The following is a 23,418-nucleotide window of genomic DNA, read 5'->3' as shown; positions in this document are numbered from 1 at the left end:
CCATTTAGGAATCGGGGATCCTTTCGCCGTCGATCTGCATCCAAGAATTCTTAAAATCCTCCAAAAAAAATTTTGGCCCGATTTTTGCCAAAAATCCTAGGGGTTCCCCTTGGAAAAGTGCGAATTCGGTTTTTCCTCAGTTTTTGGCGAATATCTTGGCTATTTCGCAGAGGATCCTAAAAAGGGATGCCATTTAGGAATCAGGGATGCTTTCGCCGTCGATCTGCATCCAAGGATTCCTAATATCCTCAAAAAAAAATTTTGCCCCGATTTTTGCCAAAAATCCTAGGGGTTCCCCTTGGAAAAGTGCGAATTCGGTTTTTCCTCAGTTTTTGGCGAATATCTTGGCTATTTCGCAGAGGATCCTAAAAAGGGATGCCATTTAGGAATCAGGGATGCTTTCGCCGTCGATCTGCATCCAAGGATTCCTAATATCCTCAAAAAAAAATTTTGCCCCGATTTTTGCCAAAAATCCTAGGGGTTCCCCTTGGAAAAGTGCGAATTCGGTTTTTCCTCAGTTTTTGGCGAATATCTTGGCTATTGCGCAGAGGATCCTAAAAAGGGATGCCATTTAGGAATCGGGGATCCTTTCGCCGTCGATCTGCATCCAAGAATTCTTAAAATCCTCCAAAAAAAATTTTGGCCCGATTTTTGCCAAAAATCCTAGGGGTTCCCCTTGGAAAAGTGCGAATTCGGTTTTTCCTCAGTTTTTGGCGAATATCTTGGCTATTGCGCAGAGGATCCTAAAAAGGGATGCCATTTAGGAATCGGGGATCCTTTCGCCGTCGATCTGCATCCAAGGATTCCTAATATCCTCAAAAAAAAAATTTTGGCCCGATTTTTGCCAAAAATCCTAGGGGTTCCCCTTGGAAAAGTGCGAATTCGGTTTTTCCTCAGTTTTTGGCAAATATCTTGGCTAAAATTTTTTTTGGAGCATTTTAGGAATTCTTGGATGCAGATCGACGGCGAAAGGATCCCTGATTCCTAAATGGCATCCCTTTTTAGGATCCTCTGCGAAATAGCCAAGATATTCGCCAAAAACTGAGGAAAAACCGAATTCGCTCTTTTCCAAGGGGAACCCCTAGGATTTTTGGCAAAAATCGGGGCAAAATTTTTTTTGGAGGATTTTAAGAATTCTTGGATGCAGATCGACGGCGAAAGGATCCCCGATTCCTAAATGGCATCCCTTTTTAGGATCCTCTGCGAAATAGCCAAGATATTCGCCAAAAACTGAGGAAAAACCGAATTCGCACTTTTCCAAGGGGAACCCCTAGGATTTTTGTCAAAAATCGGGCCAAAATTTTTTTTGGAGGATTTTAAGAATTCTTGGATGCAGATCGACGGCAAAAAGATCCCCGATTCCTGAATGGCATCCCTTTTTAGGATCCTCTGCGAAATAGCCAAGATATTCGCCAAAAACTGAGGAAAAACCGAATTCGCACTTTTCCAAGGGGAACCCCTAGGATTTTTGGCAAAAATCGGGGCAAAATTTTTTTTTGAGGATATTAGGAATCCTTGGATGCAGATCGACGGCGAAAGGATCCCCGATTCCTAAATGGCATCCCTTTTTAGGATCCTCTGCGAAATAGCCAAGATATTCGCCAAAAACTGAGGAAAAACCGAATTCGCACTTTTCCAAGGGGAACCCCTAGGATTTTTGGCAAAAATCGGGCCAAAATTTTTTTTGGAGCATTTTAGGAATTCTTGGATGCAGATCGACGGCGAAAGGATCCCTGATTCCTAAATGGCATCCCTTTTTAGGATCCTCTGCGAAATAGCCAAGATATTCGCCAAAAACTGAGGAAAAACCGAATTCGCACTTTTCCAAGGGGAACCCCTAGGATTTTTGGCAAAAATCGGGCCAAAATTTTTTTTGGAGGATTTTAAGAATTCTTGGATGCAGATCGACGGCAAAAGGATCCCCGATTCCTGAATGGCATCCCTTTTTAGGATCCTCTGCGAAATAGCTAAGATATTCGCCAAAAACTGAGGAAAAACCGAATTCGCACTTTTCCAAGGGGAACCCCTAGGATTTTTGGCAAAAATCGGGGCAAAATTTTTTTTTGAGGATATTAGGAATCCTTGGATGCAGATCGACGGCGAAAGGATCCCCGATTCCTAAATGGCATCCCTTTTTAGGATCCTCTGCGAAATAGCCAAGATATTCGCCAAAAACTGAGGAAAAACCGAATTCGCACTTTTCCAAGGGGAACACCCCTAGGATTTTTGGCAAAAATCGGGCCAAAATTTTTTTTGGAGCATTTTAGGAATTCTCGGATGCAGATCGACGGCGAAAGGATCCCTGATTCCTAAATGGCATCCCTTTTTAGGATCCTCTGCGAAATAGCCAAGATATTCGCCAAAAACTGAGGAAAAACCGAATTCGCACTTTTCCAAGGGGAACCCCTAGGATTTTTGGCAAAAATCGGGCCAAAATTTTTTTTGGAGGATTTTAAGAATTCTTGGATGCAGATCGACGGCAAAAGGATCCCCGATTCCTGAATGGCATCCCTTTTTAGGATCCTCTGCGAAATAGCCAAGATATTCGCCAAAAACTGAGGAAAAACCGAATTCGCACTTTTCCAAGGGGAACCCCTAAAATTTTTGGCAAAAATCGGGCCAAAATTTTTTTTGGAGCATTTTAGGAATTCTTGGATGCAGATCGACGGCGAAAGGATCCCTGATTCCTAAATGGCATCCCTTTTTAGGATCCTCTGCGAAATAGCCAAGATATTCGCCAAAAACTGAGGAAAAACCGAATTCGCACTTTTCCAAGGGGAACCCCTAGGATTTTTGGCAAAAATCGGGGCAAAATTTTTTTTTGAGGATATTAGGAATCCTTGGATGCAGATCGACGAGAAAAGGATCCCCGATTCCTAAATGGCATCCCTTTTTGGGATCCTCTGCGAAATAGCCAAGATATTCGCCAAAAACTGAGGAAAAACCGAATTCGCACTTTTCCAAGGGGAACCCCTAGGATTTTTGGCAAAAATCGGGCCAAAATTTTTTTGGAGGATTTTAAGAATTCTTGGATGCAGATCGACGGCAAAAGGATCCCCGATTCCTGAATGGCATCCCTTTTAGGATCCTCTGCGAAATAGCCAAGATATTCGCCAAAAACTGAGGAAAAACCGAATTCGCACTTTTCCAAGGGGAACCCCTAGGATTTTTGGCAAAAATCGGGGCAAAATTTTTTTTTGAGGATATTAGGAATCCTTGGATGCAGATCGACGGCGAAAGGATCCCCGATTCCTAAATGGCATCCCTTTTTAGGATCCTCTGCGAAATAGCCAAGATATTCGCCAAAAACTGAGGAAAAACCGAATTCGCACTTTTCCAAGGGGAACCCCTAGGATTTTTGGCAAAAATCGGGGCAAAATTTTTTTTGGAGGATTTTAGGAATCCTTGGATGCAGATCGACGGCGAAAGGATCCCCGATTCCTAAATGGCATCCCTTTTTAGGATCCTCTGCGAAATAGCCAAGATATTCGCCAAAAACTGAGGAAAAACCGAATTCGCACTTTTCCAAGGGGAACCCCTAGGATTTTTGGCAAAAATCGGGGCAAAATTTTTTTTTGAGGATATTAGGAATCCTTGGATGCAGATCGACGGCGAAAGGATCCCCGATTCCTAAATGGCATCCCTTTTTAGGATCCTCTGCGAAATAGCCAAGATATTCGCCAACAACTGAGGAAAAACCGAATTCGCACTTTTCCAAGGGGAACCCCTAGGATTTTTGGCAAAAATCGGGGCAAAATTTTTTTTTGAGGATATTAGGAATCCTTGGATGCAAATCGACGGCGAAAGGATCCCTGATTCCTAAATGGCATCCCTTTTTAGGATCCTCTGCGAAATAGCCAAGATATTCGCCAAAAACTGAGGAAAAACCGAATTCGCACTTTTCCAAGGGGAACCCCTAGGATTTTTGGCAAAAATCGGGGCAAAATTTTTTTTTGAGGATATTAGGAATCCTTGGATGCAAATCGACGGCGAAAGGATCCCTGATTCCTAAATGGCATCCCTTTTTAGGATCCTCTGCGAAATAGCCAAGATATTCGCCAAAAACTGAGGAAAAACCGAATTCGCACTTTTCCAAGGGGAACCCCTAGGATTTTTGGCAAAAATCGGGGCAAAATTTTTTTTTGAGGATATTAGGAATCCTTGGATGCAGATCGACGGCGAAAGGATCCCCGATTCCTAAATGGCATCCCTTTTTAGGATCCTCTGCGAAATAGCCAAGATATTCGCCAACAACTGAGGAAAAACCGAATTCGCACTTTTCCAAGGGGAACCCCTAGGATTTTTGGCAAAAATCGGGGCTAAATTTTTTTTTGAGGATATTAGGAATCCTTGGATGCAAATCGACGGCGAAAGGATCCCTGATTCCTAAATGGCATCCCTTTTTAGGATCCTCTGCGAAATAGCCAAGATATTCGCCAAAAACTGAGGAAAAACCGAATTCGCACTTTTCCAAGGGGAACCCCTAGGATTTTTGGCAAAAATCGGGCCAATTTTTTTTTTGGAGCATTTTAGGAATTCTCGGATGCAGATCGACGGCGAAAGGATCCCTGATTCCTAAATGGCATCCCTTTTTAGGATCCTCTGCGAAATAGCCAAGATATTCGCCAAAAACTGAGGAAAAACCGAATTCGCACTTTTCCAAGGGGAACCCCTAGGATTTTTGGCAAAAATCGGGGCAACATTTTTTTTTGAGGATATTAGGAATCCTTGGATGCAGATCGACGGCGAAAGGATCCCCGATTCCTAAATGGCATCCCTTTTTAGGATCCTCTGCGAAATAGCCAAGATATTCGCCAAAAACTGAGGAAAAACCGAATTCGCACTTTTCCAAGGGGAACCCCTAGGATTTTTGGCAAAAATCGGGCCAAAATTTTTTTTGGAGGATTTTAAGAATTCTTGGATGCAGATCGACGGCAAAAGGATCCCCGATTCCTGAATGGCATCCCTTTTTAGGATCCTCTGCGAAATAGCCAAGATATTCGCCAAAAACTGAGGAAAAACCGAATTCGCACTTTTCCAAGGGGAACCCCTAAAATTTTTGGCAAAAATCGGGCCAAAATTTTTTTTGGAGCATTTTAGGAATTCTTGGATGCAGATCGACGGCGAAAGGATCCCTGATTCCTAAATGGCATCCCTTTTTAGGATCCTCTGCGAAATAGCCAAGATATTCGCCAAAAACTGAGGAAAAACCGAATTCGCACTTTTCCAAGGGGAACCCCTAGGATTTTTGGCAAAAATCGGGGCAAAATTTTTTTTTGAGGATATTAGGAATCCTTGGATGCAGATCGACGAGAAAAGGATCCCCGATTCCTAAATGGCATCCCTTTTTGGGATCCTCTGCGAAATAGCCAAGATATTCGCCAAAAACTGAGGAAAAACCGAATTCGCACTTTTCCAAGGGGAACCCCTAGGATTTTTGGCAAAAATCGGGCCAACATTTTTTTTGGAGGATTTTAAGAATTCTTGGATGCAGATCGACGGCAAAAGGATCCCCGATTCCTGAATGGCATCCCTTTTAGGATCCTCTGCGAAATAGCCAAGATATTCGCCAAAAACTGAGGAAAAACCGAATTCGCACTTTTCCAAGGGGAACCCCTAGGATTTTTGGCAAAAATCGGGGCAAAATTTTTTTTTGAGGATATTAGGAATCCTTGGATGCAGATCGACGGCGAAAGGATCCCCGATTCCTAAATGGCATCCCTTTTTAGGATCCTCTGCGAAATAGCCAAGATATTCGCCAACAACTGAGGAAAAACCGAATTCGCACTTTTCCAAGGGGAACCCCTAGGATTTTTGGCAAAAATCGGGGCAAAATTTTTTTTTGAGGATATTAGGAATCCTTGGATGCAAATCGACGGCGAAAGGATCCCTGATTCCTAAATGGCATCCCTTTTTAGGATCCTCTGCGAAATAGCCAAGATATTCGCCAAAAACTGAGGAAAAACCGAATTCGCACTTTTCCAAGGGGAACCCCTAGGATTTTTGGCAAAAATCGGGCCAATTTTTTTTTTGGAGCATTTTAGGAATTCTTGGATGCAGATCGACGGCGAAAGGATCCCTGATTCCTAAATGGCATCCCTTTTTAGGATCCTCTGCGAAATAGCCAAGATATTCGCCAAAAACTGAGGAAAAACCGAATTCGCACTTTTCCAAGGGGAACCCCTAGGATTTTTGGCAAAAATCGGGGCAAAATTTTTTTTTGAGGATATTAGGAATCCTTGGATGCAGATCGACGGCGAAAGGATCCCTGATTCCTAAATGGCATCCCTTTTTAGGATCCTCTGCGAAATAGCCAAGATATTCGCCAAAAACTGAGGAAAAACCGAATTCGCACTTTTCCAAGGGGAACCCCTAGGATTTTTGGCAAAAATCGGGGCAAAATTTTTTTTTGAGGATATTAGGAATCCTTGGATGCAAATCGACGGCGAAAGGATCCCTGATTCCTAAATGGCATCCCTTTTTAGGATCCTCTGCGAAATAGCCAAGATATTCGCCAAAAACTGAGGAAAAACCGAATTCGCACTTTTCCAAGGGGAACCCCTAGGATTTTTGGCAAAAATCGGAGCAAAATTTTTTTTGGAGCATTTTACGAATTCTTGGATGCAGATCGACGGCGAAAGGATCCCTGATTCCTAAATGGCATCCCTTTTTAGGATCCTCTGCGAAATAGCCAAGATATTCGCCAAAAACTGAGGAAAAACCGAATTCGCACTTTTCCAAGGGGAACCCCTAGGATTTTTGGCAAAAATCGGGCCAAAATTTTTTTTGGAGCATTGTAGGAGTTCTTGGATGCAGATCGACGGCGAAAGGATCCCTGATTCCTAAATGGCATCCCTTTTTCGGATCCTCTGCGAAATAGCCAAGATATTCGCCAAAAACTGAGGAAAAACCGAATTCGCACTTTTCCAAGGGGAACCCCTAGGATTTTTGGCAAAAATCGGGGCAACATTTTTTTTTTGAGGATTTTAGGAATCCGGAAAATATATATGGATATTGGATGTGTATGAGTGTATCAGTAACCGTTAGATCAGTCTTTGACTTTTAGGCCCACACGGTTCATGTCCCAAGTGGTTAAGGGTACAAAGTAGTACGCTTTATGATTTTAATATTCCAAACTGGCATAAAAAACCACTCCCAAATTCTGAAATCCGAATTAATGTCCGGTATTTAGCATTAAACTGGACTCTAGGTACACGAGAATGTCGAAAATAATGTATAAAATTATAATTAAACTAATAATGAGATCATTCAATAAAGAAAAAGTATAATTTTAACCTAAATGGTGTATATTTTGGGATTTTTTTTTTAAATGTTGGAATTTAAAAATAATGAATTTTAATGCAGATCGACAGATATTGATGTCCTGATTACAAAAATACTTTTCTTTTTAAAATCCGTTCAGAGATAGTCAAGTTATGAGCTCGAAAAGATCCGCCTTGGCGGCCACCTCGCGGCAAAAATTTCTCGAAATTCGTATGGGAGCAAATCTGAAGTACCAGGCGAACAGAAATCAGCAGAAGGTGGCCGAATTCAAGCAGTGCAAGCAGTTCAGATCAATTTTTCTGAGATAGCCATGTGTGGGAAAGGGAGAAACCCCCCCTGTGGTGGCACTCTACCCCCCAATTCACCCTTATGGAATGGCGATCACAGCATCATACTCCATGGGGGGGAATGGGATGCTGCTACCCATCATTATTAGAGGGGGACAGGTAGACAGATATGGCTGTAACAGTGATGGGAGAGCAGGAGTGATTTACAACGGCACTTGGCACGAGAGCTGAGCACGACATGCCGTCCCCATACATTTTCGCTCACGATAGCCCCATTTCGTGACACGCGCAGAAAATCAACGGGTGCCACTTTGGTTTTGCCATCATTAGGTGGAAATCACCGTTGTGGATCCCAAATTGGGAGGCTGGGATTGGCCATCATGGCAATAGTACCGTTTCTCTGCGAAATACGAAAGTTAACCCTTCACATGTCTTTACCTGTATATATTAAATATTTATTTTAATTAAGCAACAAAACTGTTAATTTAGGATTATAAAAACATCATTAAGTGAAGTAAAACGTATACAAAATGCAGGAAACATAATAAGAAGACGGTGGGGCAACTATTTATAGTCCTAACAATTAAGCTTGACCTGTGAAACTAGCATGGGAATGTGAAGTCCATGTGGCCGGTTAAGGGACAATTGTGTAATTTTTCTGTCGAAGCTAGGGCGAGGGGGGAGGTGAAACTGCTTGCACTGCTTGACTTCGGCCACCTTCTGCTGATTTCTGTTCGCCTGGTACTTCAGATTTCGTTCCATACGAATTTCAAACAATTGGCGCCGAGTCATGGGCGCTAAGGCGGATTTTCCAAAGCTCATATCTTGGTCATTTCTGAATGGATTTTTAAAAGCGATACCATTTTGATCTCAGGACAAGAATATCCTTCGATCTGCATCAAAATATTTTAGAAATCGAACAAAAAAAATTTGGGCCAATTTTCGCAAAAAATCATGATGTTACCCCTGTCAAAAATTGCGAAAATGGGGTCGAAATTTTATTGTTTGATTTTTGAAATCTTGGGATGCAATTCGAAGGATATTAAAGTCCTGATTTATAAATGGTATTCCGTTTTGGAATCGGTTACGAATTATTTAAAATATTCGCTAAAATGTGCATCAAAAGTTCAGATTTTGGAAAAATAAAAAAACCAAAATCTGAACAAAAAAAAAATAAGTAAAATACCAAAACATGGATTCACTTTTTGTGATTTTCGTGGGGAATAATTTGAAAAACTGCGCTAATACCTAAGATATCCTGAAATTTTGTGCATTTCCGATCCTTTTAAAAGTATAAGACTCTTAATAAAGCTTCTAAACATTCTTTAAATTAAACTGTTTTAAGGCTATAGCCCACCGGGCGTATACTTAACAAGCCAACTAGTCACAAAATAATTACGTATGCGACCCGTAGCCAAATGTAATAATAACTCATACGACCCGTTGGCAATTTACTTACCTGAAGGCTAGAATAACTAGTTAAGTTGTTTTATTTATTTCTTCAGAAATTTCCATAAATTGGCAAATCTCTCAAAAACATCTCCAGCCCCTCCTCCCCCCCTCTCTTTCTCTCTCTCGTGAACCAAAAACACCCATTTTAATACAATAAAAAAGTTGTGATATCCATTTAAGCTGTTGTTATACTTTAATTGCTTACTTCCCAACACCTTAAAGTTTGTTTGTATTTTTGTATACTTTTTCTGCTCGAATCTCTGGGGATTATACGCATATATTTTTTGGGGTTGAGCTTTAAGGTTTTTGTGGAGAATATTGAAAGATTTAAGCAACCAGAGCCACTTGAGGGTGTGGTTGAGGGTTGGTGGGTGGGTGCATGTGTGTGGTGTGGTGGTGTTTCCATAAAGCTGAGGAACTGCCACAGTTGTAAAAAGAAATTAGTTATTGCTGCAGGCTGTCTAGCGATGGGACTTGGCCGAATGGGGATTATAGCACGCAAGCTATAATGGTATCCTTGTCATCGCTAATACCGCAAGCTGTTCTTGTTGTTTTCTTGTTGTTTTTATAATTGAGAGCAGACAATATGCTACCAGAATATAGCGTATACCGTATATGGAGTAGGGCAGGCAGGGCTTGAGGGCGCGGGCGTGGCACTTGAAAACCGCAGAGCCGACATAACGTAACGTTACCGTTAATGGCCAAGAGAAGTACATCCATATATAGATACATGTATGTATATATGCGTGTGTAAGTATATCATATCGCCATTGGAACGAAGGAAGGAAGCGGACTGACTGCGAAAATGAGTTAATAAAATGCGTATGCGTAATCAAATTATATGTCAAGTGTGTTGACAACGTAGCAGTCAACGTTAATGTTGAAGCTGAGCTAAAGATGGAGACTGAGACGGTAGACCGCGACACAATCATCATCATCATCATCATCATCTTTTTTGAGAAAAACAGAAGCTGAGCTGGAGTCACATCATCGTCAGATGAGTGGGTTCCTTCTTTTCTGCCAAATGCGATTTTAATGACTCGAACAAAGGAGAACATTTAAGCGAAATTTATTACCCATTCCCCCCCTCTATTGTGTGTACTCTAAAGATAGGACAGGATCTAACCATTTTGATATCAAGGACTGCATCAATTTCGCAAACTGATCCATGATTTCACCTTCCGAATGACAAAATTTAATTTAATGTCATTCCATTTGTGCAAATTGAGGTAATTCAGTGACGTCGGCCAAACATTGAAAGGTATTAGTAGTGAAAGCATTAAAAACAAACAATTCCAATGTGTCGATACAGTGAGTTTCACAATTATAAGTATAACTTTGTTTATAAGGTTTGTGCTCTACAAGGTACAACCTCAACTCGTTGCTTCATACACCCTTTCTAGAACCTTTAAATGATTCATATTTACTTTAATGGTACGCACTGTTCGTGCATTTGGGCATTGGCTTGATAAATTTGGAGAACATTCGAGCACATTACACATCATTTGATGGGCTAATGCTTTTCCACTTGACATTTCGTCTATGGATTCAACAAACACTACTTCTGTCTCTTTGCCCAGCCAGGCAGTGGCCAAAGACGGAAGGATATGCGTTGGCAGGATATGGGAATATTTGTCAGAAGTAAATTAAATTGATGTGGCAAAAAGCTGGACACTCGGACACTCGGACACACCCATCTGGCATGCCATTTGAGCTGGATGCTGGACACCTGAGTTCTCAATTCGGTTCGGTTCGGTACGATTCGGTTCGACTCTTGATTAAGTGAAATTCCATTCCAGAGTTGTCATAAAATGCACACACAGATGAGAGAGAGAGATATGGGATATAAAGATATACACACAGAAACGCAAATTGATTGCGAAGCTGTTTGCTATAAATTATTAACACTAATTAAATGATTAAATAATTCAAAAAAACCAAACAGAGTGCAAGTGCGAGTGTGGAGCGAACAAAAACAAAAAAAATGTGGAAAGAGGCTGTGCCATGGTCGGAAGGTAGAGATATTTTTTTTATTGGTCAGATATCGCTCTGTTTTCATTTCGTTTCGCAATTTGTTGTTGTTGTTGTTTTTTATCTTTATCTTTATCAATTAACGCACAAATTGATTTTGTGCAAATTTAATTTAAATTTAAGATATTCGCATTCCACTCACTTTCCTGCCGCTTCAATGAGTGCACTCATTTTTGCCTCATCGATTCTCTTTGATGATTTTCGGAATCTGTTGCGGGGCAAAGGATTTTTTCCATTTTGGAGAACATAATGAACTTTATTTTGAACACTGTCAAGCAAACGACAAATCAAAGGTCAATCGAGGAGTTTTAAGTTCAGGATAAGCAGGATATTGTTTGGTTTATTTTGAAATAGTTTGAAAAAATATCTTAAAACTTCTCAGAGAGCTATCCGCGAAGTACCGGGTATCTAGACCTAAAAGATTGATATCCTTTTAAAGATACTTACCTTTTCTTCAAAAACCATCTTTAAATTACTGAAAAAGTGCTTTCCATCCTTAACCTTTCATACTTACCATTCCCCCCCTAAATATGTTCATTTAATTTGGCCAATTATTCTCAACTCTTTTGACCCTTAACCCTAAATCTTTTATTTTTTTTTTTGCTGCCACAATTTCCATTACGGACTCCGCAAATAGGCAACTTTTTGGACATCAAAGTGCGGCAATGGCAGTGGTAGTAAGTTTACCTTTTTGAGACTCTCGCCATATGGAACATGTTGGAACACCTAGATGTTACAGCCGGGAAAGTGAGAAAAATAAACAAGGTCTTGTTGATTTTTGACTAAATTGTTCATGATGTATTTATTCTCTTTTTTTTTTGGCTTTTTTTTTGTGTTGTATATATACCATTTATATATATAGAGATGTATGTATACATTTATATGATGCAAACTGCGGTATTTCTTACATATTTATTTGCCATTTTTTTTCTGTCCCAATGCTAGATTAGTTTTCGTTTTGTGTACGGCTACATATGTATCTGAATCTGTATCGGTATCTGTCTATATATATGTATGTATGCTGCATCAGTATCTGTATCTAGTGGACTAAGAGTACATGAATTAGAGTAATTTATACCTAAACTCTGCGGTTGTTAGCCTAAAAGTTCAACTTACCGTGCTAGGAATTTGACAAAAAAAAAAAAGATCATTACATTTAAGTTACTCTCATTTACTTGATGGTATTAATTTGTCTGCGGTTATTTCAGTGTCCAGTGTCCTGTGACCTATTCCAGTGTCCTTTTGTCCTGCCTGTGTGTGTGTGTGTGTTTGGTTTTGAATGCGTGTTAAAGTGGACTTAATTTAATTACATTGGCTTAATTTCAATATTTGTTTTATCGCTTTTGTTTCTGCACCGACGACCTGCCAGAATCATGGTAGTTTGCTTTTGTTTTTTTTTAGTTATTAACTACATAGACATATATCTGAATTGGCTTAGACTATGACACAAGTTGTAGCTTTGCAATTAGTTACTGCCTGATCTCATTATTTTTTATTTTTGGTTTTTTTTTTTTTTTCTGGTTTTTTTTTTGGCAGGGCCACAACCCATATATTTAAAGCCATGTCTCCTGCATGTATTTTTTGTATACACATGTACATATATATTCATATATATTTTCGTGTGAGTGTCTTTACGAGTAATGACTATCCTATCTGGTTTAATTTCACTATTTTAATTGAATGCCACAAATTGAATATGGCAAAAATTAACAAATGCCACTAACAAACCATGCCCACTCTGTGGGCGTTCGGTTGTTAAATTGAATTTATACATATATATATCTTATTTTGTTTTTTATATGTTAAATTTTGTTGATAAAACATATGAAGTTTACAGGGACGAAAGGGAAAAATAATGGCAAATACTTGAAATGAGCTCGGCTCGCTTGACAGGCATCCAATTTCGAATGTCGCAAAGCAGGAAAAAAAAACAAAAACAATCAACAAATAACAATCAACAAATAGGATAAAACACAACAAATGCCAAACAACAAACAAAATGACCATTCACGCGCTCAATTACCTACAATCAAAATGCATTTAAAAAGTATTTAAGCCTAATTGCCTAGGGCGGAGAGGGTTTTGGGCCAAAAACCAGCAGGGAGAAGGCTCTAAAACGACGGGTTTTCGGTTTTCTGCTTCTGGATATCTTGCTCTGATTACTCTGGGTAGACTGGCTTATTTGTTTAAAATTTGAATATCAACTGGATCGGTGGAAGCTATGGCTCACAAATTAATAATTACTTACTGTACTGCCTTAGTTTATTAGGTTTTGTGGTAAATATTTTCATTTTTATTTTCAGATTTTTCTGTTTTTGGTTAGTTTGTATTATTATTTTTGTTTGGCTTTTGTTTTGGCACATTCATATACATTTATACACTTAACATTTTGAGCTTGAAACATACACAGAGTTGAGCAATATTTTATAAAAATTGTTTCACATTTATCTTATTTGATTATAAAAAAAAAAAAAAAAATTGTTTAGCAACTGCTATGCATTATTCTATCAAAAACAATTTCAATTTAAAACCCTCAAGCGTAGCTATACAACAACAGAAAAAAAAAAATGAAGAGGGTGTCTATGTAGTATGACATTGGGAAACTAACTAACAAATCGCTTAAATAAACTTTGTCCTTTGCTGTTTATACAATTTGTCATTTTCATTTGCATTTTGTTTGCACTAACCACGCCCCTGCCTTTAATGCCACGCCCCCTATTTATTATTCATAGTTCAGTGTGTGCTTGTAGTATGGATGTATAGATGTTTGTTTGTTTGTTTGTCATTGTATTTATTAATTTTGTGAATTTCTGAATATCTGAATTCATGTTTCACGACCGCCGAAATGCTTTCAATTATTTATGCATTTATCATTACGAATTTTAATTTTAATTCACTCGCTTTTACGCTCTTACTTACTCAACTTTAGTTGTTATTCTTTGTGGTTTTCACATTATTTTTTCTGTCATTCTTATTTACATTCATAATAGTATTAATAACTACATACATATTTGCTTTTTAGTCTCTTACTGACAAAAAAAAAACCCTCCAGCTGAGATTAAGTTATTAGATTTGTGTGCAAGATATTTTTACAGTGTAGGCTTTAGTATCATTTCCATTTAGATTTTATGACTTAGACACGTATCACTTCACCTGGCGCCGGGCCCGTTTTCGGGCAAAGGGCATCATCGATGCTGTCCCGCAATCGCATGGCCGCATTGAGATCGGCGGCCTCGTCCCCGTTGCCGGCTCCCGGTCACATGAAGATATCACCCGACTTCCGCGGCGTGGTCGGCACACCGTGGGGACAGGTGACAGAGACGGGTGTCACCGTGGCGCCCGAGCCACTGGCCGAGTTCTGCTTGGATTCGTCCTCGAAGGTGACCATCTTTTCGCTGCGCGGCTTCAGCGTCATTATCTGGAGCTGTGCGGGCGGCGGTGGTGGTACCTGGGCCTGTGCCTGGCCCGGAGCAGCCGCCGAACAGAGCAGCGTCTGGGGCGGACCCAGCTGGAGGCCGTGCGGCAAGCCCAGGCCCATGTTCATGCCCATATTCATGCCCAGACCGCCGCCGCCCATGTTCATGTTGTAGCCGCCACCAGTGGCTCCGCCACCCATGTTGGGTGAGAATCGTCGTGGCGGCGGCAGGGCCAGATCCCCCACTCCGGAGAGATTAAACTCGCTGATGCTACGCGGCACAAAGTACTCGAGATGGTGCTCCGGTATGCCAGTCGATCGACGAATGGGTGTATTCCGCTGGAAGGCTCCACCTCCGCCATTCAAGCCACCAGCCCCCATGCCCATTCCCATGCCCATGCCCAGGCCGGATCCGGCCAGATGACTGCGCCGGGGCAGGGAACTGTACTGGGTGAGCGTGTGGGCCGGTCCAAAGAACATGGTCTGATGTTGGGCCAAGCTATTGGGCTGCATGCCCAGCGGTCCTGCTCCAGGATCCGCACTGGGTCGCTGTCAGGAGGACTTTGGCGTGACGGTCACGGAAACGAGAGCCACCTCCTCGGCCTTGGGCATCACATGATCCTGGACACTGAAGCGACGCAGCCACACGACAATCTCGGTCTGGATTAGGCTGAAGCACATGGCCACCACGGCCATGCCCACCAGGATGTAGGCGGAGGCGGTGTACAGAGCCAGGGTACCCTTGGGGGCCAGTTCGCCAAAGCCAATGGTGCCCAGCGACGTGAAGCAGAAGTACAAGGACTCCAGGACACTCCAGTTCTGCAGCTTGTGAAACAGGATCGCTCCACTGCTCACATAGCACAGCAGCACACACACGCATATCGAGATGGGTACACTGGGAGAATTCCTTCGTTCGTTCGACTTTTTGTCCTGCGCCTGCTGCTGCTGCGCCGCCGCCGCCTGTTGCTGTTGGTAGATGTACTTCTGGTGGCCGTAGTGTCCCTGCCCATGTCCTTGTCCCTGTTTTGCCTTGTCCTGCTTCCGTCCACTTCCGCCGCCGCCACCGCCGCTGCCGCCATTGATGCCGCTGGATGAGCCGGAGGCGCCTCCGGATCCGCCGACACCGCCGCCACTGCCCCCCGGCCCGCCCTTGACCTTTTGGCGTCGGAACAGGCAGCGCATTCCGGCCGACAGCGCCTCGCCCATGGCGGACAAATAGAGCAGGACAATCGGTATTCCAAACAGGGCGTAGACCAGGGCGGCCACACGACCCCACTGGGTGCGCGGAGAGACGCCGCCAAAGCCTGCAACGAAAAATGTCATTGATTTAGTTTTAAAATGTTTATTAATAAAATAAATACCCAAAAAATATAATATGGACTTTTTTTTTAAATTTAAGGTACTCGCTATTCCTTCGAATTCGTTTCGAATGAGGAAAGTAGCTTTTGAGTTCCCTGATTACTAAATGGTACTTTGTTTCCTGATCGGATACAAATTGGAAGAGAAATGGCCATCGGAAGGAGAAAAAGTGTCAAAATCGCGAAAACCCACAATTTTGCAGGGGTACCCCTAGGAAAAATTCGAAAAATTTAAAAACGACATTAGGGCAATGTTTTTAATGAGGAAAGTGGGTTTTGAGTTCCCTGATTACTAAATGGTACTTTGTTTCCTGATCGGATACAAATTGGAAGAGAAATGGCCATCGGAAGGAGAAAAAGTGTCAAAATCGCGAAAACCCACAATTTTGCAGGGGTACCCCTAGGAAAAAATTCGAAAAATTTAAAAACGATATTTCCGCAATGTTTTGAATGAGGAAAGTGGGTTTTGAGTTCCCTGATTACTAAATGGTACTTTGTTTCCTGATCGGATACAAATTGGAAGAGAAATGGCCATCGGAAGGAGAAAAAGTGTCAAAATCGCGAAAACCCACAATTTTGCAGGGGTACCCCTAGGAAAAATTCGAAAAATTTAAAAACGACATTAGGGCAATGTTTTTAATGAGGAAAGTGGGTTTTGAGTTCCCTGATTACTAAATGGTACTTTGTTTCCTGATCGGATACAAATTGGAAGAGAAATGGCCATCGGAAGGAGAAAAAGTGTCAAAATCGCGAAAACCCACAATTTTGCAGGGGTACCCCTAGGAAAAAATTCGAAAAATTTAAAAACGATATTTCCGCAATGTTTTGAATGAGGAAAGTAGCTTTTGAGTTCCCTGATTACTAAATGGTACTTTGTTTCCTGATCGGATACAAATTGGAAGAGAAATGGCCATCGGAAGGAGAAAAAGTGTCAAAATCGCGAAAACCCACAATTTTGCAGGGGTACCCCTAGGAAAAATTCGAAAAATTTAAAAACGACATTAGGGCAATGTTTTTAATGAGGAAAGTGGGTTTTGAGTTCCCTGATTACTAAATGGTACTTTGTTTCCTGATCGGATACAAATTGGAAGAGAAATGGCCATCGGAAGGAGAAAAAGTGTCAAAATCGCGAAAACCCACAATTTTGCAGGGGTACCCCTAGGAAAAAATTCGAAAAATTTAAAAACGATATTAGGGCAATGTTTTGAATAAGGAAAGTAGCTTTTGAGTTCCCTGAGAAAAAGTGTCAAAATCGCGAAAACCCACAATTTTGCAGGGGTACCCCTAGGAAAAAATTCGAAAATTTTAAAAACGACATTAGGGCAATGTTTTTAATAAGGAAAGTAGCTTTTGAGTTCCCTGATTACTAAATGGTACTTTGTTTCCTGATCGGATACAAATTGGAAGAGAAATGGCCATCGGAAGGAGAAAAAGTGTCAAAATCGCGAAAACCCACAATTTTGCAGGGGTACCCCTAGGAAAAAATTCGAAAAATTTAAAAACGATATTAGGGCAATGTTTTGAATAAGGAAAGTAGCTTTTGAGTTCTCTGATTACTAAATGGTACTTTGTTTCCTGATCGGATACAAATTGGAAGAGAAATGGCCATCGGAAGGAGAAAAAGTGTCAAAATCGCGAAAACCCACAATTTTGCAGGGGTACCCCTAGGAAAAAATTCGAAAAATTTAAAAACGATATTTCCGCAATGTTTTGAATGAGGAAAGTAGCTTTTGAGTTCCCTGATTACTAAATGGTACTTTGTTTCCTGATGGGATACAAATTGGAAGAGAAATGGCCATCGGAAGGAGAAAAAGTGTCAACATCGCGAAAACCCACAATTTTGCAGGGGTACCCCTAGGAAAATTCGAAAAATTTAAAAACGACATTAGGGCAATGTTTTTAATGAGGAAAGTGGGTTTTGAGTTCCCTGATTACTAAATGGTACTTTGTTTCCTGATCGGATACAAATTGGAAGAGAAATGGCCATCGGAAGGAGAAAAAGTGTCAAAATCGCGAAAACCCACAATTTTGCAGGGGTACCCCTAGGAAAAAATTCGAAAAATTTAAAAACGATATTTCCGCAATGTTTTGAATGAGGAAAGTAGTTTTTGAGTTCCCTGATTACTAAATGGTACTTTGTTTCCTGATGGGATACAAATTGGAAGAGAAATGGCCATCGGAAGGAGAAAAAGTGTCAACATCGCGAAAACCCACAATTTTGCAGGGGTACCCCTAGGAAAAATTCGAAAAATTTAAAAACGACATTAGGGCAATGTTTTTAATGAGGAAAGTGGGTTTTGAGTTCCCTGATTACTAAATGGTACTTTGTTTCCTGATCGGATACAAATTGGAAGAGAAATGGCCATCGGAAGGAGAAAAAGTGTCAAAATCGCGAAAACCCACAATTTTGCAGGGGTACCCCAAGGAAAAAATTCGAAAAATTTAAAAACGATATTTCCGCAATGTTTTGAATGAGGAAAGTAGTTTTTGAGTTCCCTGATTACTAAATGGTACTTTGTTTCCTGATCGGATACAAATTGGAAGAGAAATGGCCATCGGAAGGAGAATAAGTGTCAAAATCGCGAAAACCCACAATTTTGCAGGGGTACCCCTAGGAAAAAATTCGAAAAATTTAAAAACGATATTTCCGCAATGTTTTGAATGAGGAAAGTAGCTTTTGAGTGCCCTGATTACTAAATGGTACTTTGTTTCCTGATCGGATACAAATTGGAAGAGAAATGGCCATCGGAAGGAGAAAAAGTGTCAAAATCGCGAAAACCCACAATTTTGCAGGGGTACCCCTAGGAAAAAATTCGAAAAATTTAAAAACGATATTAGGGCAATGTTTTGAATAAGGAAAGTAGCTTTTGAGTTCCCTGAGAAAAAGTGTCAAAATCGCGAAAACCCACAATTTTGCAGGGGTACCCCTAGGAAAAAATTCGAAAAATTTAAAAACGATATTTCCGCAATGTTTTGAATGAGGAAAGTAGCTTTTGAGTTCCCTGATTACTAAATGGTACTTTGTTTCCTGATCGGATACAAATTGGAAGAGAAATGGCCATCGGAAGGAGAAAAAGTGTCAAAATCGCGAAAACCCACAATTTTGCAGGGGTACCCCTAGGAAAAAATTCGAAAAATTTAAAAACGATATTTCCGCAATGTTTTGAATGAGGAAAGTAGCTTTTGAGTTCCCTGATTACTAAATGGTACTTTGTTTCCTGATCGGATACAAATTGGAAGAGAAATGGCCATCGGAAGGAGAAAAAGTGTCAAAATCGCGAAAACCCACAATTTTGCAGGGGTACCCCTAGGAAAAAATTCGAAAATTTTAAAAACGACATTAGGGCAATGTTTTTAATAAGGAAAGTAGCTTTTGAGTTCCCTGATTACTAAATGGTACTTTGTTTCCTGATCGGATACAAATTGGAAGAGAAATGGCCATCGGAAGGAGAAAAAGTGTCAAAATCGCGAAAACCCACAATTTTGCAGGGGTACCCCTAGGAAAAAATTCGAAAAATTTAAAAACGATATTAGGGCAATGTTTTGAATAAGGAAAGTAGCTTTTGAGTTCCCTGATTACTAAATGGTACTTTGTTTCCTGATCGGATACAAATTGGAAGAGCCTTGGCCATCGGAAGGAGAAAAAGTGTCAAAATCGCGAAAACCCACAATTTTGCAGGGGTACCCCTAGGAAAAAATTCGAAAAATTTAAAAACGATATTAGGGCAATGTTTTGAATAAGGAAAGTAGCTTTTGAGTTCTCTGATTACTAAATGGTACTTTGTTTCCTGATCGGATACAAATTGGAAGAGAAATGGCCATCGGAAGGAGAAAAAGTGTCAAAATCGCGAAAACCCACAATTTTGCAGGGGTACCCCTAGGAAAAAATTCGAAAAATTTAAAAACGATATTTCCGCAATGTTTTGAATGAGGAAAGTAGCTTTTGAGTTCCCTGATTACTAAATGGTACTTTGTTTCCTGATGGGATACAAATTGGAAGAGAAATGGCCATCGGAAGGAGAAAAAGTGTCAAAATCGCGAAAACCCACAATTTTGCAGGGGTACCCCTAGGAAAAATTCGAAAAATTTAAAAACGACATTAGGGCAATGTTTTTAATGAGGAAAGTGGGTTTTGAGTTCCCTGATTACTAAATGGTACTTTGTTTCCTGATCGGATACAAATTGGAAGAGAAATGGCCATCGGAAGGAGAAAAAGTGTCAAAATCGCGAAAACCCACAATTTTGCAGGGGTACCCCTAGGAAAAAATTCGAAAAATTTAAAAACGATATTTCCGCAATGTTTTGAATGAGGAAAGTAGTTTTTGAGTTCCCTGATTACTAAATGGTACTTTGTTTCCTGATCGGATACAAATTGGAAGAGAAATGGCCATCGGAAGGAGAAAAAGTGTCAAAATCGCGAAAACCCACAATTTTGCAGGGGTACCCCTAGGAAAAAATTCGAAAAATTTAAAAACGATATTAGGGCAATGTTTTGAATAAGGAAAGTAGCTTTTGAGTGCCCTGATTACTAAATGGTACTTTGTTTCCTGATCGGATACAAATTGGAAGAGAAATGGCCATCGGAAGGAGAAAAAGTGTCAAAATCGCGAAAACCCACAATTTTGCAGGGGTACCCCTAGGAAAAAATTCGAAAAATTTAAAAACGATATTAGGGCAATGTTTTGAATAAGGAAAGTAGCTTTTGAGTTCTCTGATTACTAAATGGTACTTTGTTTCCTGATCGGATACAAATTGGAAGAGAAATGGCCATCGGAAGGAGAAAAAGTGTCAAAATCGCGAAAACCCACAATTTTGCAGGGGTACCCCTAGGAAAAAATTCGAAAAATTTAAAAACGATATTAGGGCAATGTTTTGAATAAGGAAAGTAGCTTTTGAGTTCCCTGATTACTAAATGGTACTTTGTTTCCTGATCGGATACAAATTGGAAGAGCCTTGGCCATCGGAAGGAGAAAAAGTGTCAAAATCGCGAAAACCCACAATTTTGCAGGGGTACCCCTAGGAAAAAATTCGAAAAATTTAAAAACGATATTTCCGCAATGTTTTGAATGAGGAAAGTAGCTTTTGAGTGCCCTGATTACTAAATGGTACTTTGTTTCCTGATCGGATACAAATTGGAAGAGAAATGGCCATCGGAAGGAGAAAAAGTGTCAAAATCGCGAAAACCCACAATTTTGCAGGGGTACCCCTAGGAAAAAATTCGAAAAATTTAAAAACGATATTTCCGCAATGTTTTGAATGAGGAAAGTAGCTTTTGAGTTCCCTGATTACTAAATGGTACTTTGTTTCCTGATCGGATACAAATTGGAAGAGAAATGGCCATCGGAAGGAGAAAAAGTGTCAAAATCGCGAAAACCCACAATTTTGCAGGGGTACCCCTAGGAAAAAATTCGAAAAATTTAAAAACGATATTTCCGCAATGTTTTGAATGAGGAAAGTAGCTTTTGAGTTCCCTGATTACTAAATGGTACTTTGTTTCCTGATCGGATACAAATTGGAAGAGAAATGGCCATCGGAAGGAGAAAAAGTGTCAAAATCGCGAAAACCCACAATTTTGCAGGGGTACCCCTAGGAAAAAATTCGAAAATTTTAAAAACGACATTAGGGCAATGTTTTTAATGAGGAAAGTGGGTTTTGAGTTCCCTGATTACTAAATGGTACTTTGTTTCCTGATGGGATACAAATTGGAAGAGAAATGGCCATCGGAAGGAGAAAAAGTGTCAAAATCGCGAAAACCCACAATTTTGCAGGGGTACCCCTAGGAAAAAATTCGAAAAATTTAAAAACGATATTAGGGCAATGTTTTGAATAAGGAAAGTAGCTTTTGAGTTCTCTGATTACTAAATGGTACTTTGTTTCCTGATCGGATACAAATTGGAAGAGAAATGGCCATCGGAAGGAGAAAAAGTGTCAACATCGCGAAAACCCACAATTTTGCAGGGGTACCCCTAGGAAAAATTCGAAAAATTTAAAAACGACATTAGGGCAATGTTTTTAATGAGGAAAGTGGGTTTTGAGTTCCCTGATTACTAAATGGTACTTTGTTTCCTGATGGGATACAAATTGGAAGAGAAATGGCCATCGGAAGGAGAAAAAGTGTCAAAATCGCGAAAACCCACAATTTTGCAGGGGTACCCCTAGGAAAAAATTCGAAAAATTTAAAAACGATATTAGGGCAATGTTTTGAATGAGGAAAGTAGCTTTTGAGTTCCCTGATTACTAAATGGTACTTTGTTTCCTGATCAGATACAAATTGGAAGAGAAATGGCCATCGGAAGGAGAAAAAGTGTCAAAATCGCGAAAACCCACAATTTTGCAGGGGGACCCCTAGGAAAAAATTCGAAAAATTTAAAAACGATATTAGGGCAATGTTTTGAATAAGGAAAGTAGCTTTTGAGTTCCCTGATTACTAAATGGTACTTTGTTTCCTGATCGGATACAAATTGGAAGAGAAATGGCCATCGGAAGGAGAAAAAGTGTCAAAATCGCGAAAACCCACAATTTTGCAGGGGTACCCCTAGGAAAAAATTCGAAAAATTTAAAAACGATATTTCCGCAATGTTTTGAATGAGGAAAGTAGCTTTTGAGTTCCCTGATTACTAAATGGTACTTTGTTTCCTGATCGGATACAAATTGGAAGAGAAATGGCCATCGGAAGGAGAAAAAGTGTCAAAATCGCGAAAACCCACAATTTTGCAGGGGTACCCCTAGGAAAAAATTCGAAAAATTTAAAAACGATATTAGGGCAATGTTTTGAATAAGGAAAGTAGCTTTTGAGTTCCCTGATTACTAAATGGTACTTTGTTTCCTGATCGGATACAAATTGGAAGAGCCTTGGCCATCGGAAGGAGAAAAAGTGTCAAAATCGCGAAAACCCACAATTTTGCAGGGGTACCCCTAGGAAAAAATTCGAAAAATTTAAAAACGATATTAGGGCAATGTTTTGAATAAGGAAAGTAGCTTTTGAGTTCTCTGATTACTAAATGGTACTTTGTTTCCTGATCGGATACAAATTGGAAGAGAAATGGCCATCGGAAGGAGAAAAAGTGTCAAAATCGCGAAAACCCACAATTTTGCAGGGGTACCCCTAGGAAAAAATTCGAAAAATTTAAAAACGATATTTCCGCAATGTTTTGAATGAGGAAAGTAGCTTTTGAGTTCCCTGATTACTAAATGGTACTTTGTTTCCTGATCGGATACAAATTGGAAGAGAAATGGCCATCGGAAGGAGAAAAAGTGTCAAAATCGCGAAAACCCACAATTTTGCAGGGGTACCCCTAGGAAAAAATTCGAAAAATTTAAAAACGATATTTCCGCAATGTTTTGAATGAGGAAAGTAGCTTTTGAGTTCCCTGATTACTAAATGGTACTTTGTTTCCTGATCGGATACAAATTGGAAGAGAAATGGCCATCGGAAGGAGAAAAAGTGTCAAAATCGCGAAAACCCACAATTTTGCAGGGGTACCCCTAGGAAAAAATTCGAAAAATTTAAAAACGATATTTCCGCAATGTTTTGAATGAGGAAAGTAGCTTTTGAGTTCCCTGATTACTAAATGGTACTTTGTTTCCTGAT

The 23,418-nt window shown here is 40.2% G+C and overlaps 1 protein-coding gene across 1 annotated transcript in view; it reads right to left on the bottom strand.

The window, feature by feature from the left end:
• Nucleotides 1-12,894: 12,894 nt before the first annotated feature.
• Nucleotides 12,895-23,418, bottom strand: part of LOC108134100 (uncharacterized) — an 81,523-nt gene continuing 70,999 nt past the window's right edge. The window contains 1 exon segment of the mRNA XM_043209871.2: nt 12,895-15,773. Coding sequence (XP_043065806.2) covers nt 14,188-15,773 — 1,586 coding nt within the window. The 3' untranslated portion in view covers nt 12,895-14,187.

This window comes from Drosophila bipectinata, chromosome XL (genome assembly GCF_030179905.1).
Source record: "Drosophila bipectinata strain 14024-0381.07 chromosome XL, DbipHiC1v2, whole genome shotgun sequence".
Classification (NCBI taxonomy): Eukaryota; Metazoa; Arthropoda; class Insecta; order Diptera; family Drosophilidae; genus Drosophila; species Drosophila bipectinata.
Note: the sequence above shows the minus strand (reverse complement) of the source record. Positions and strands in the feature narration are given on the sequence as shown.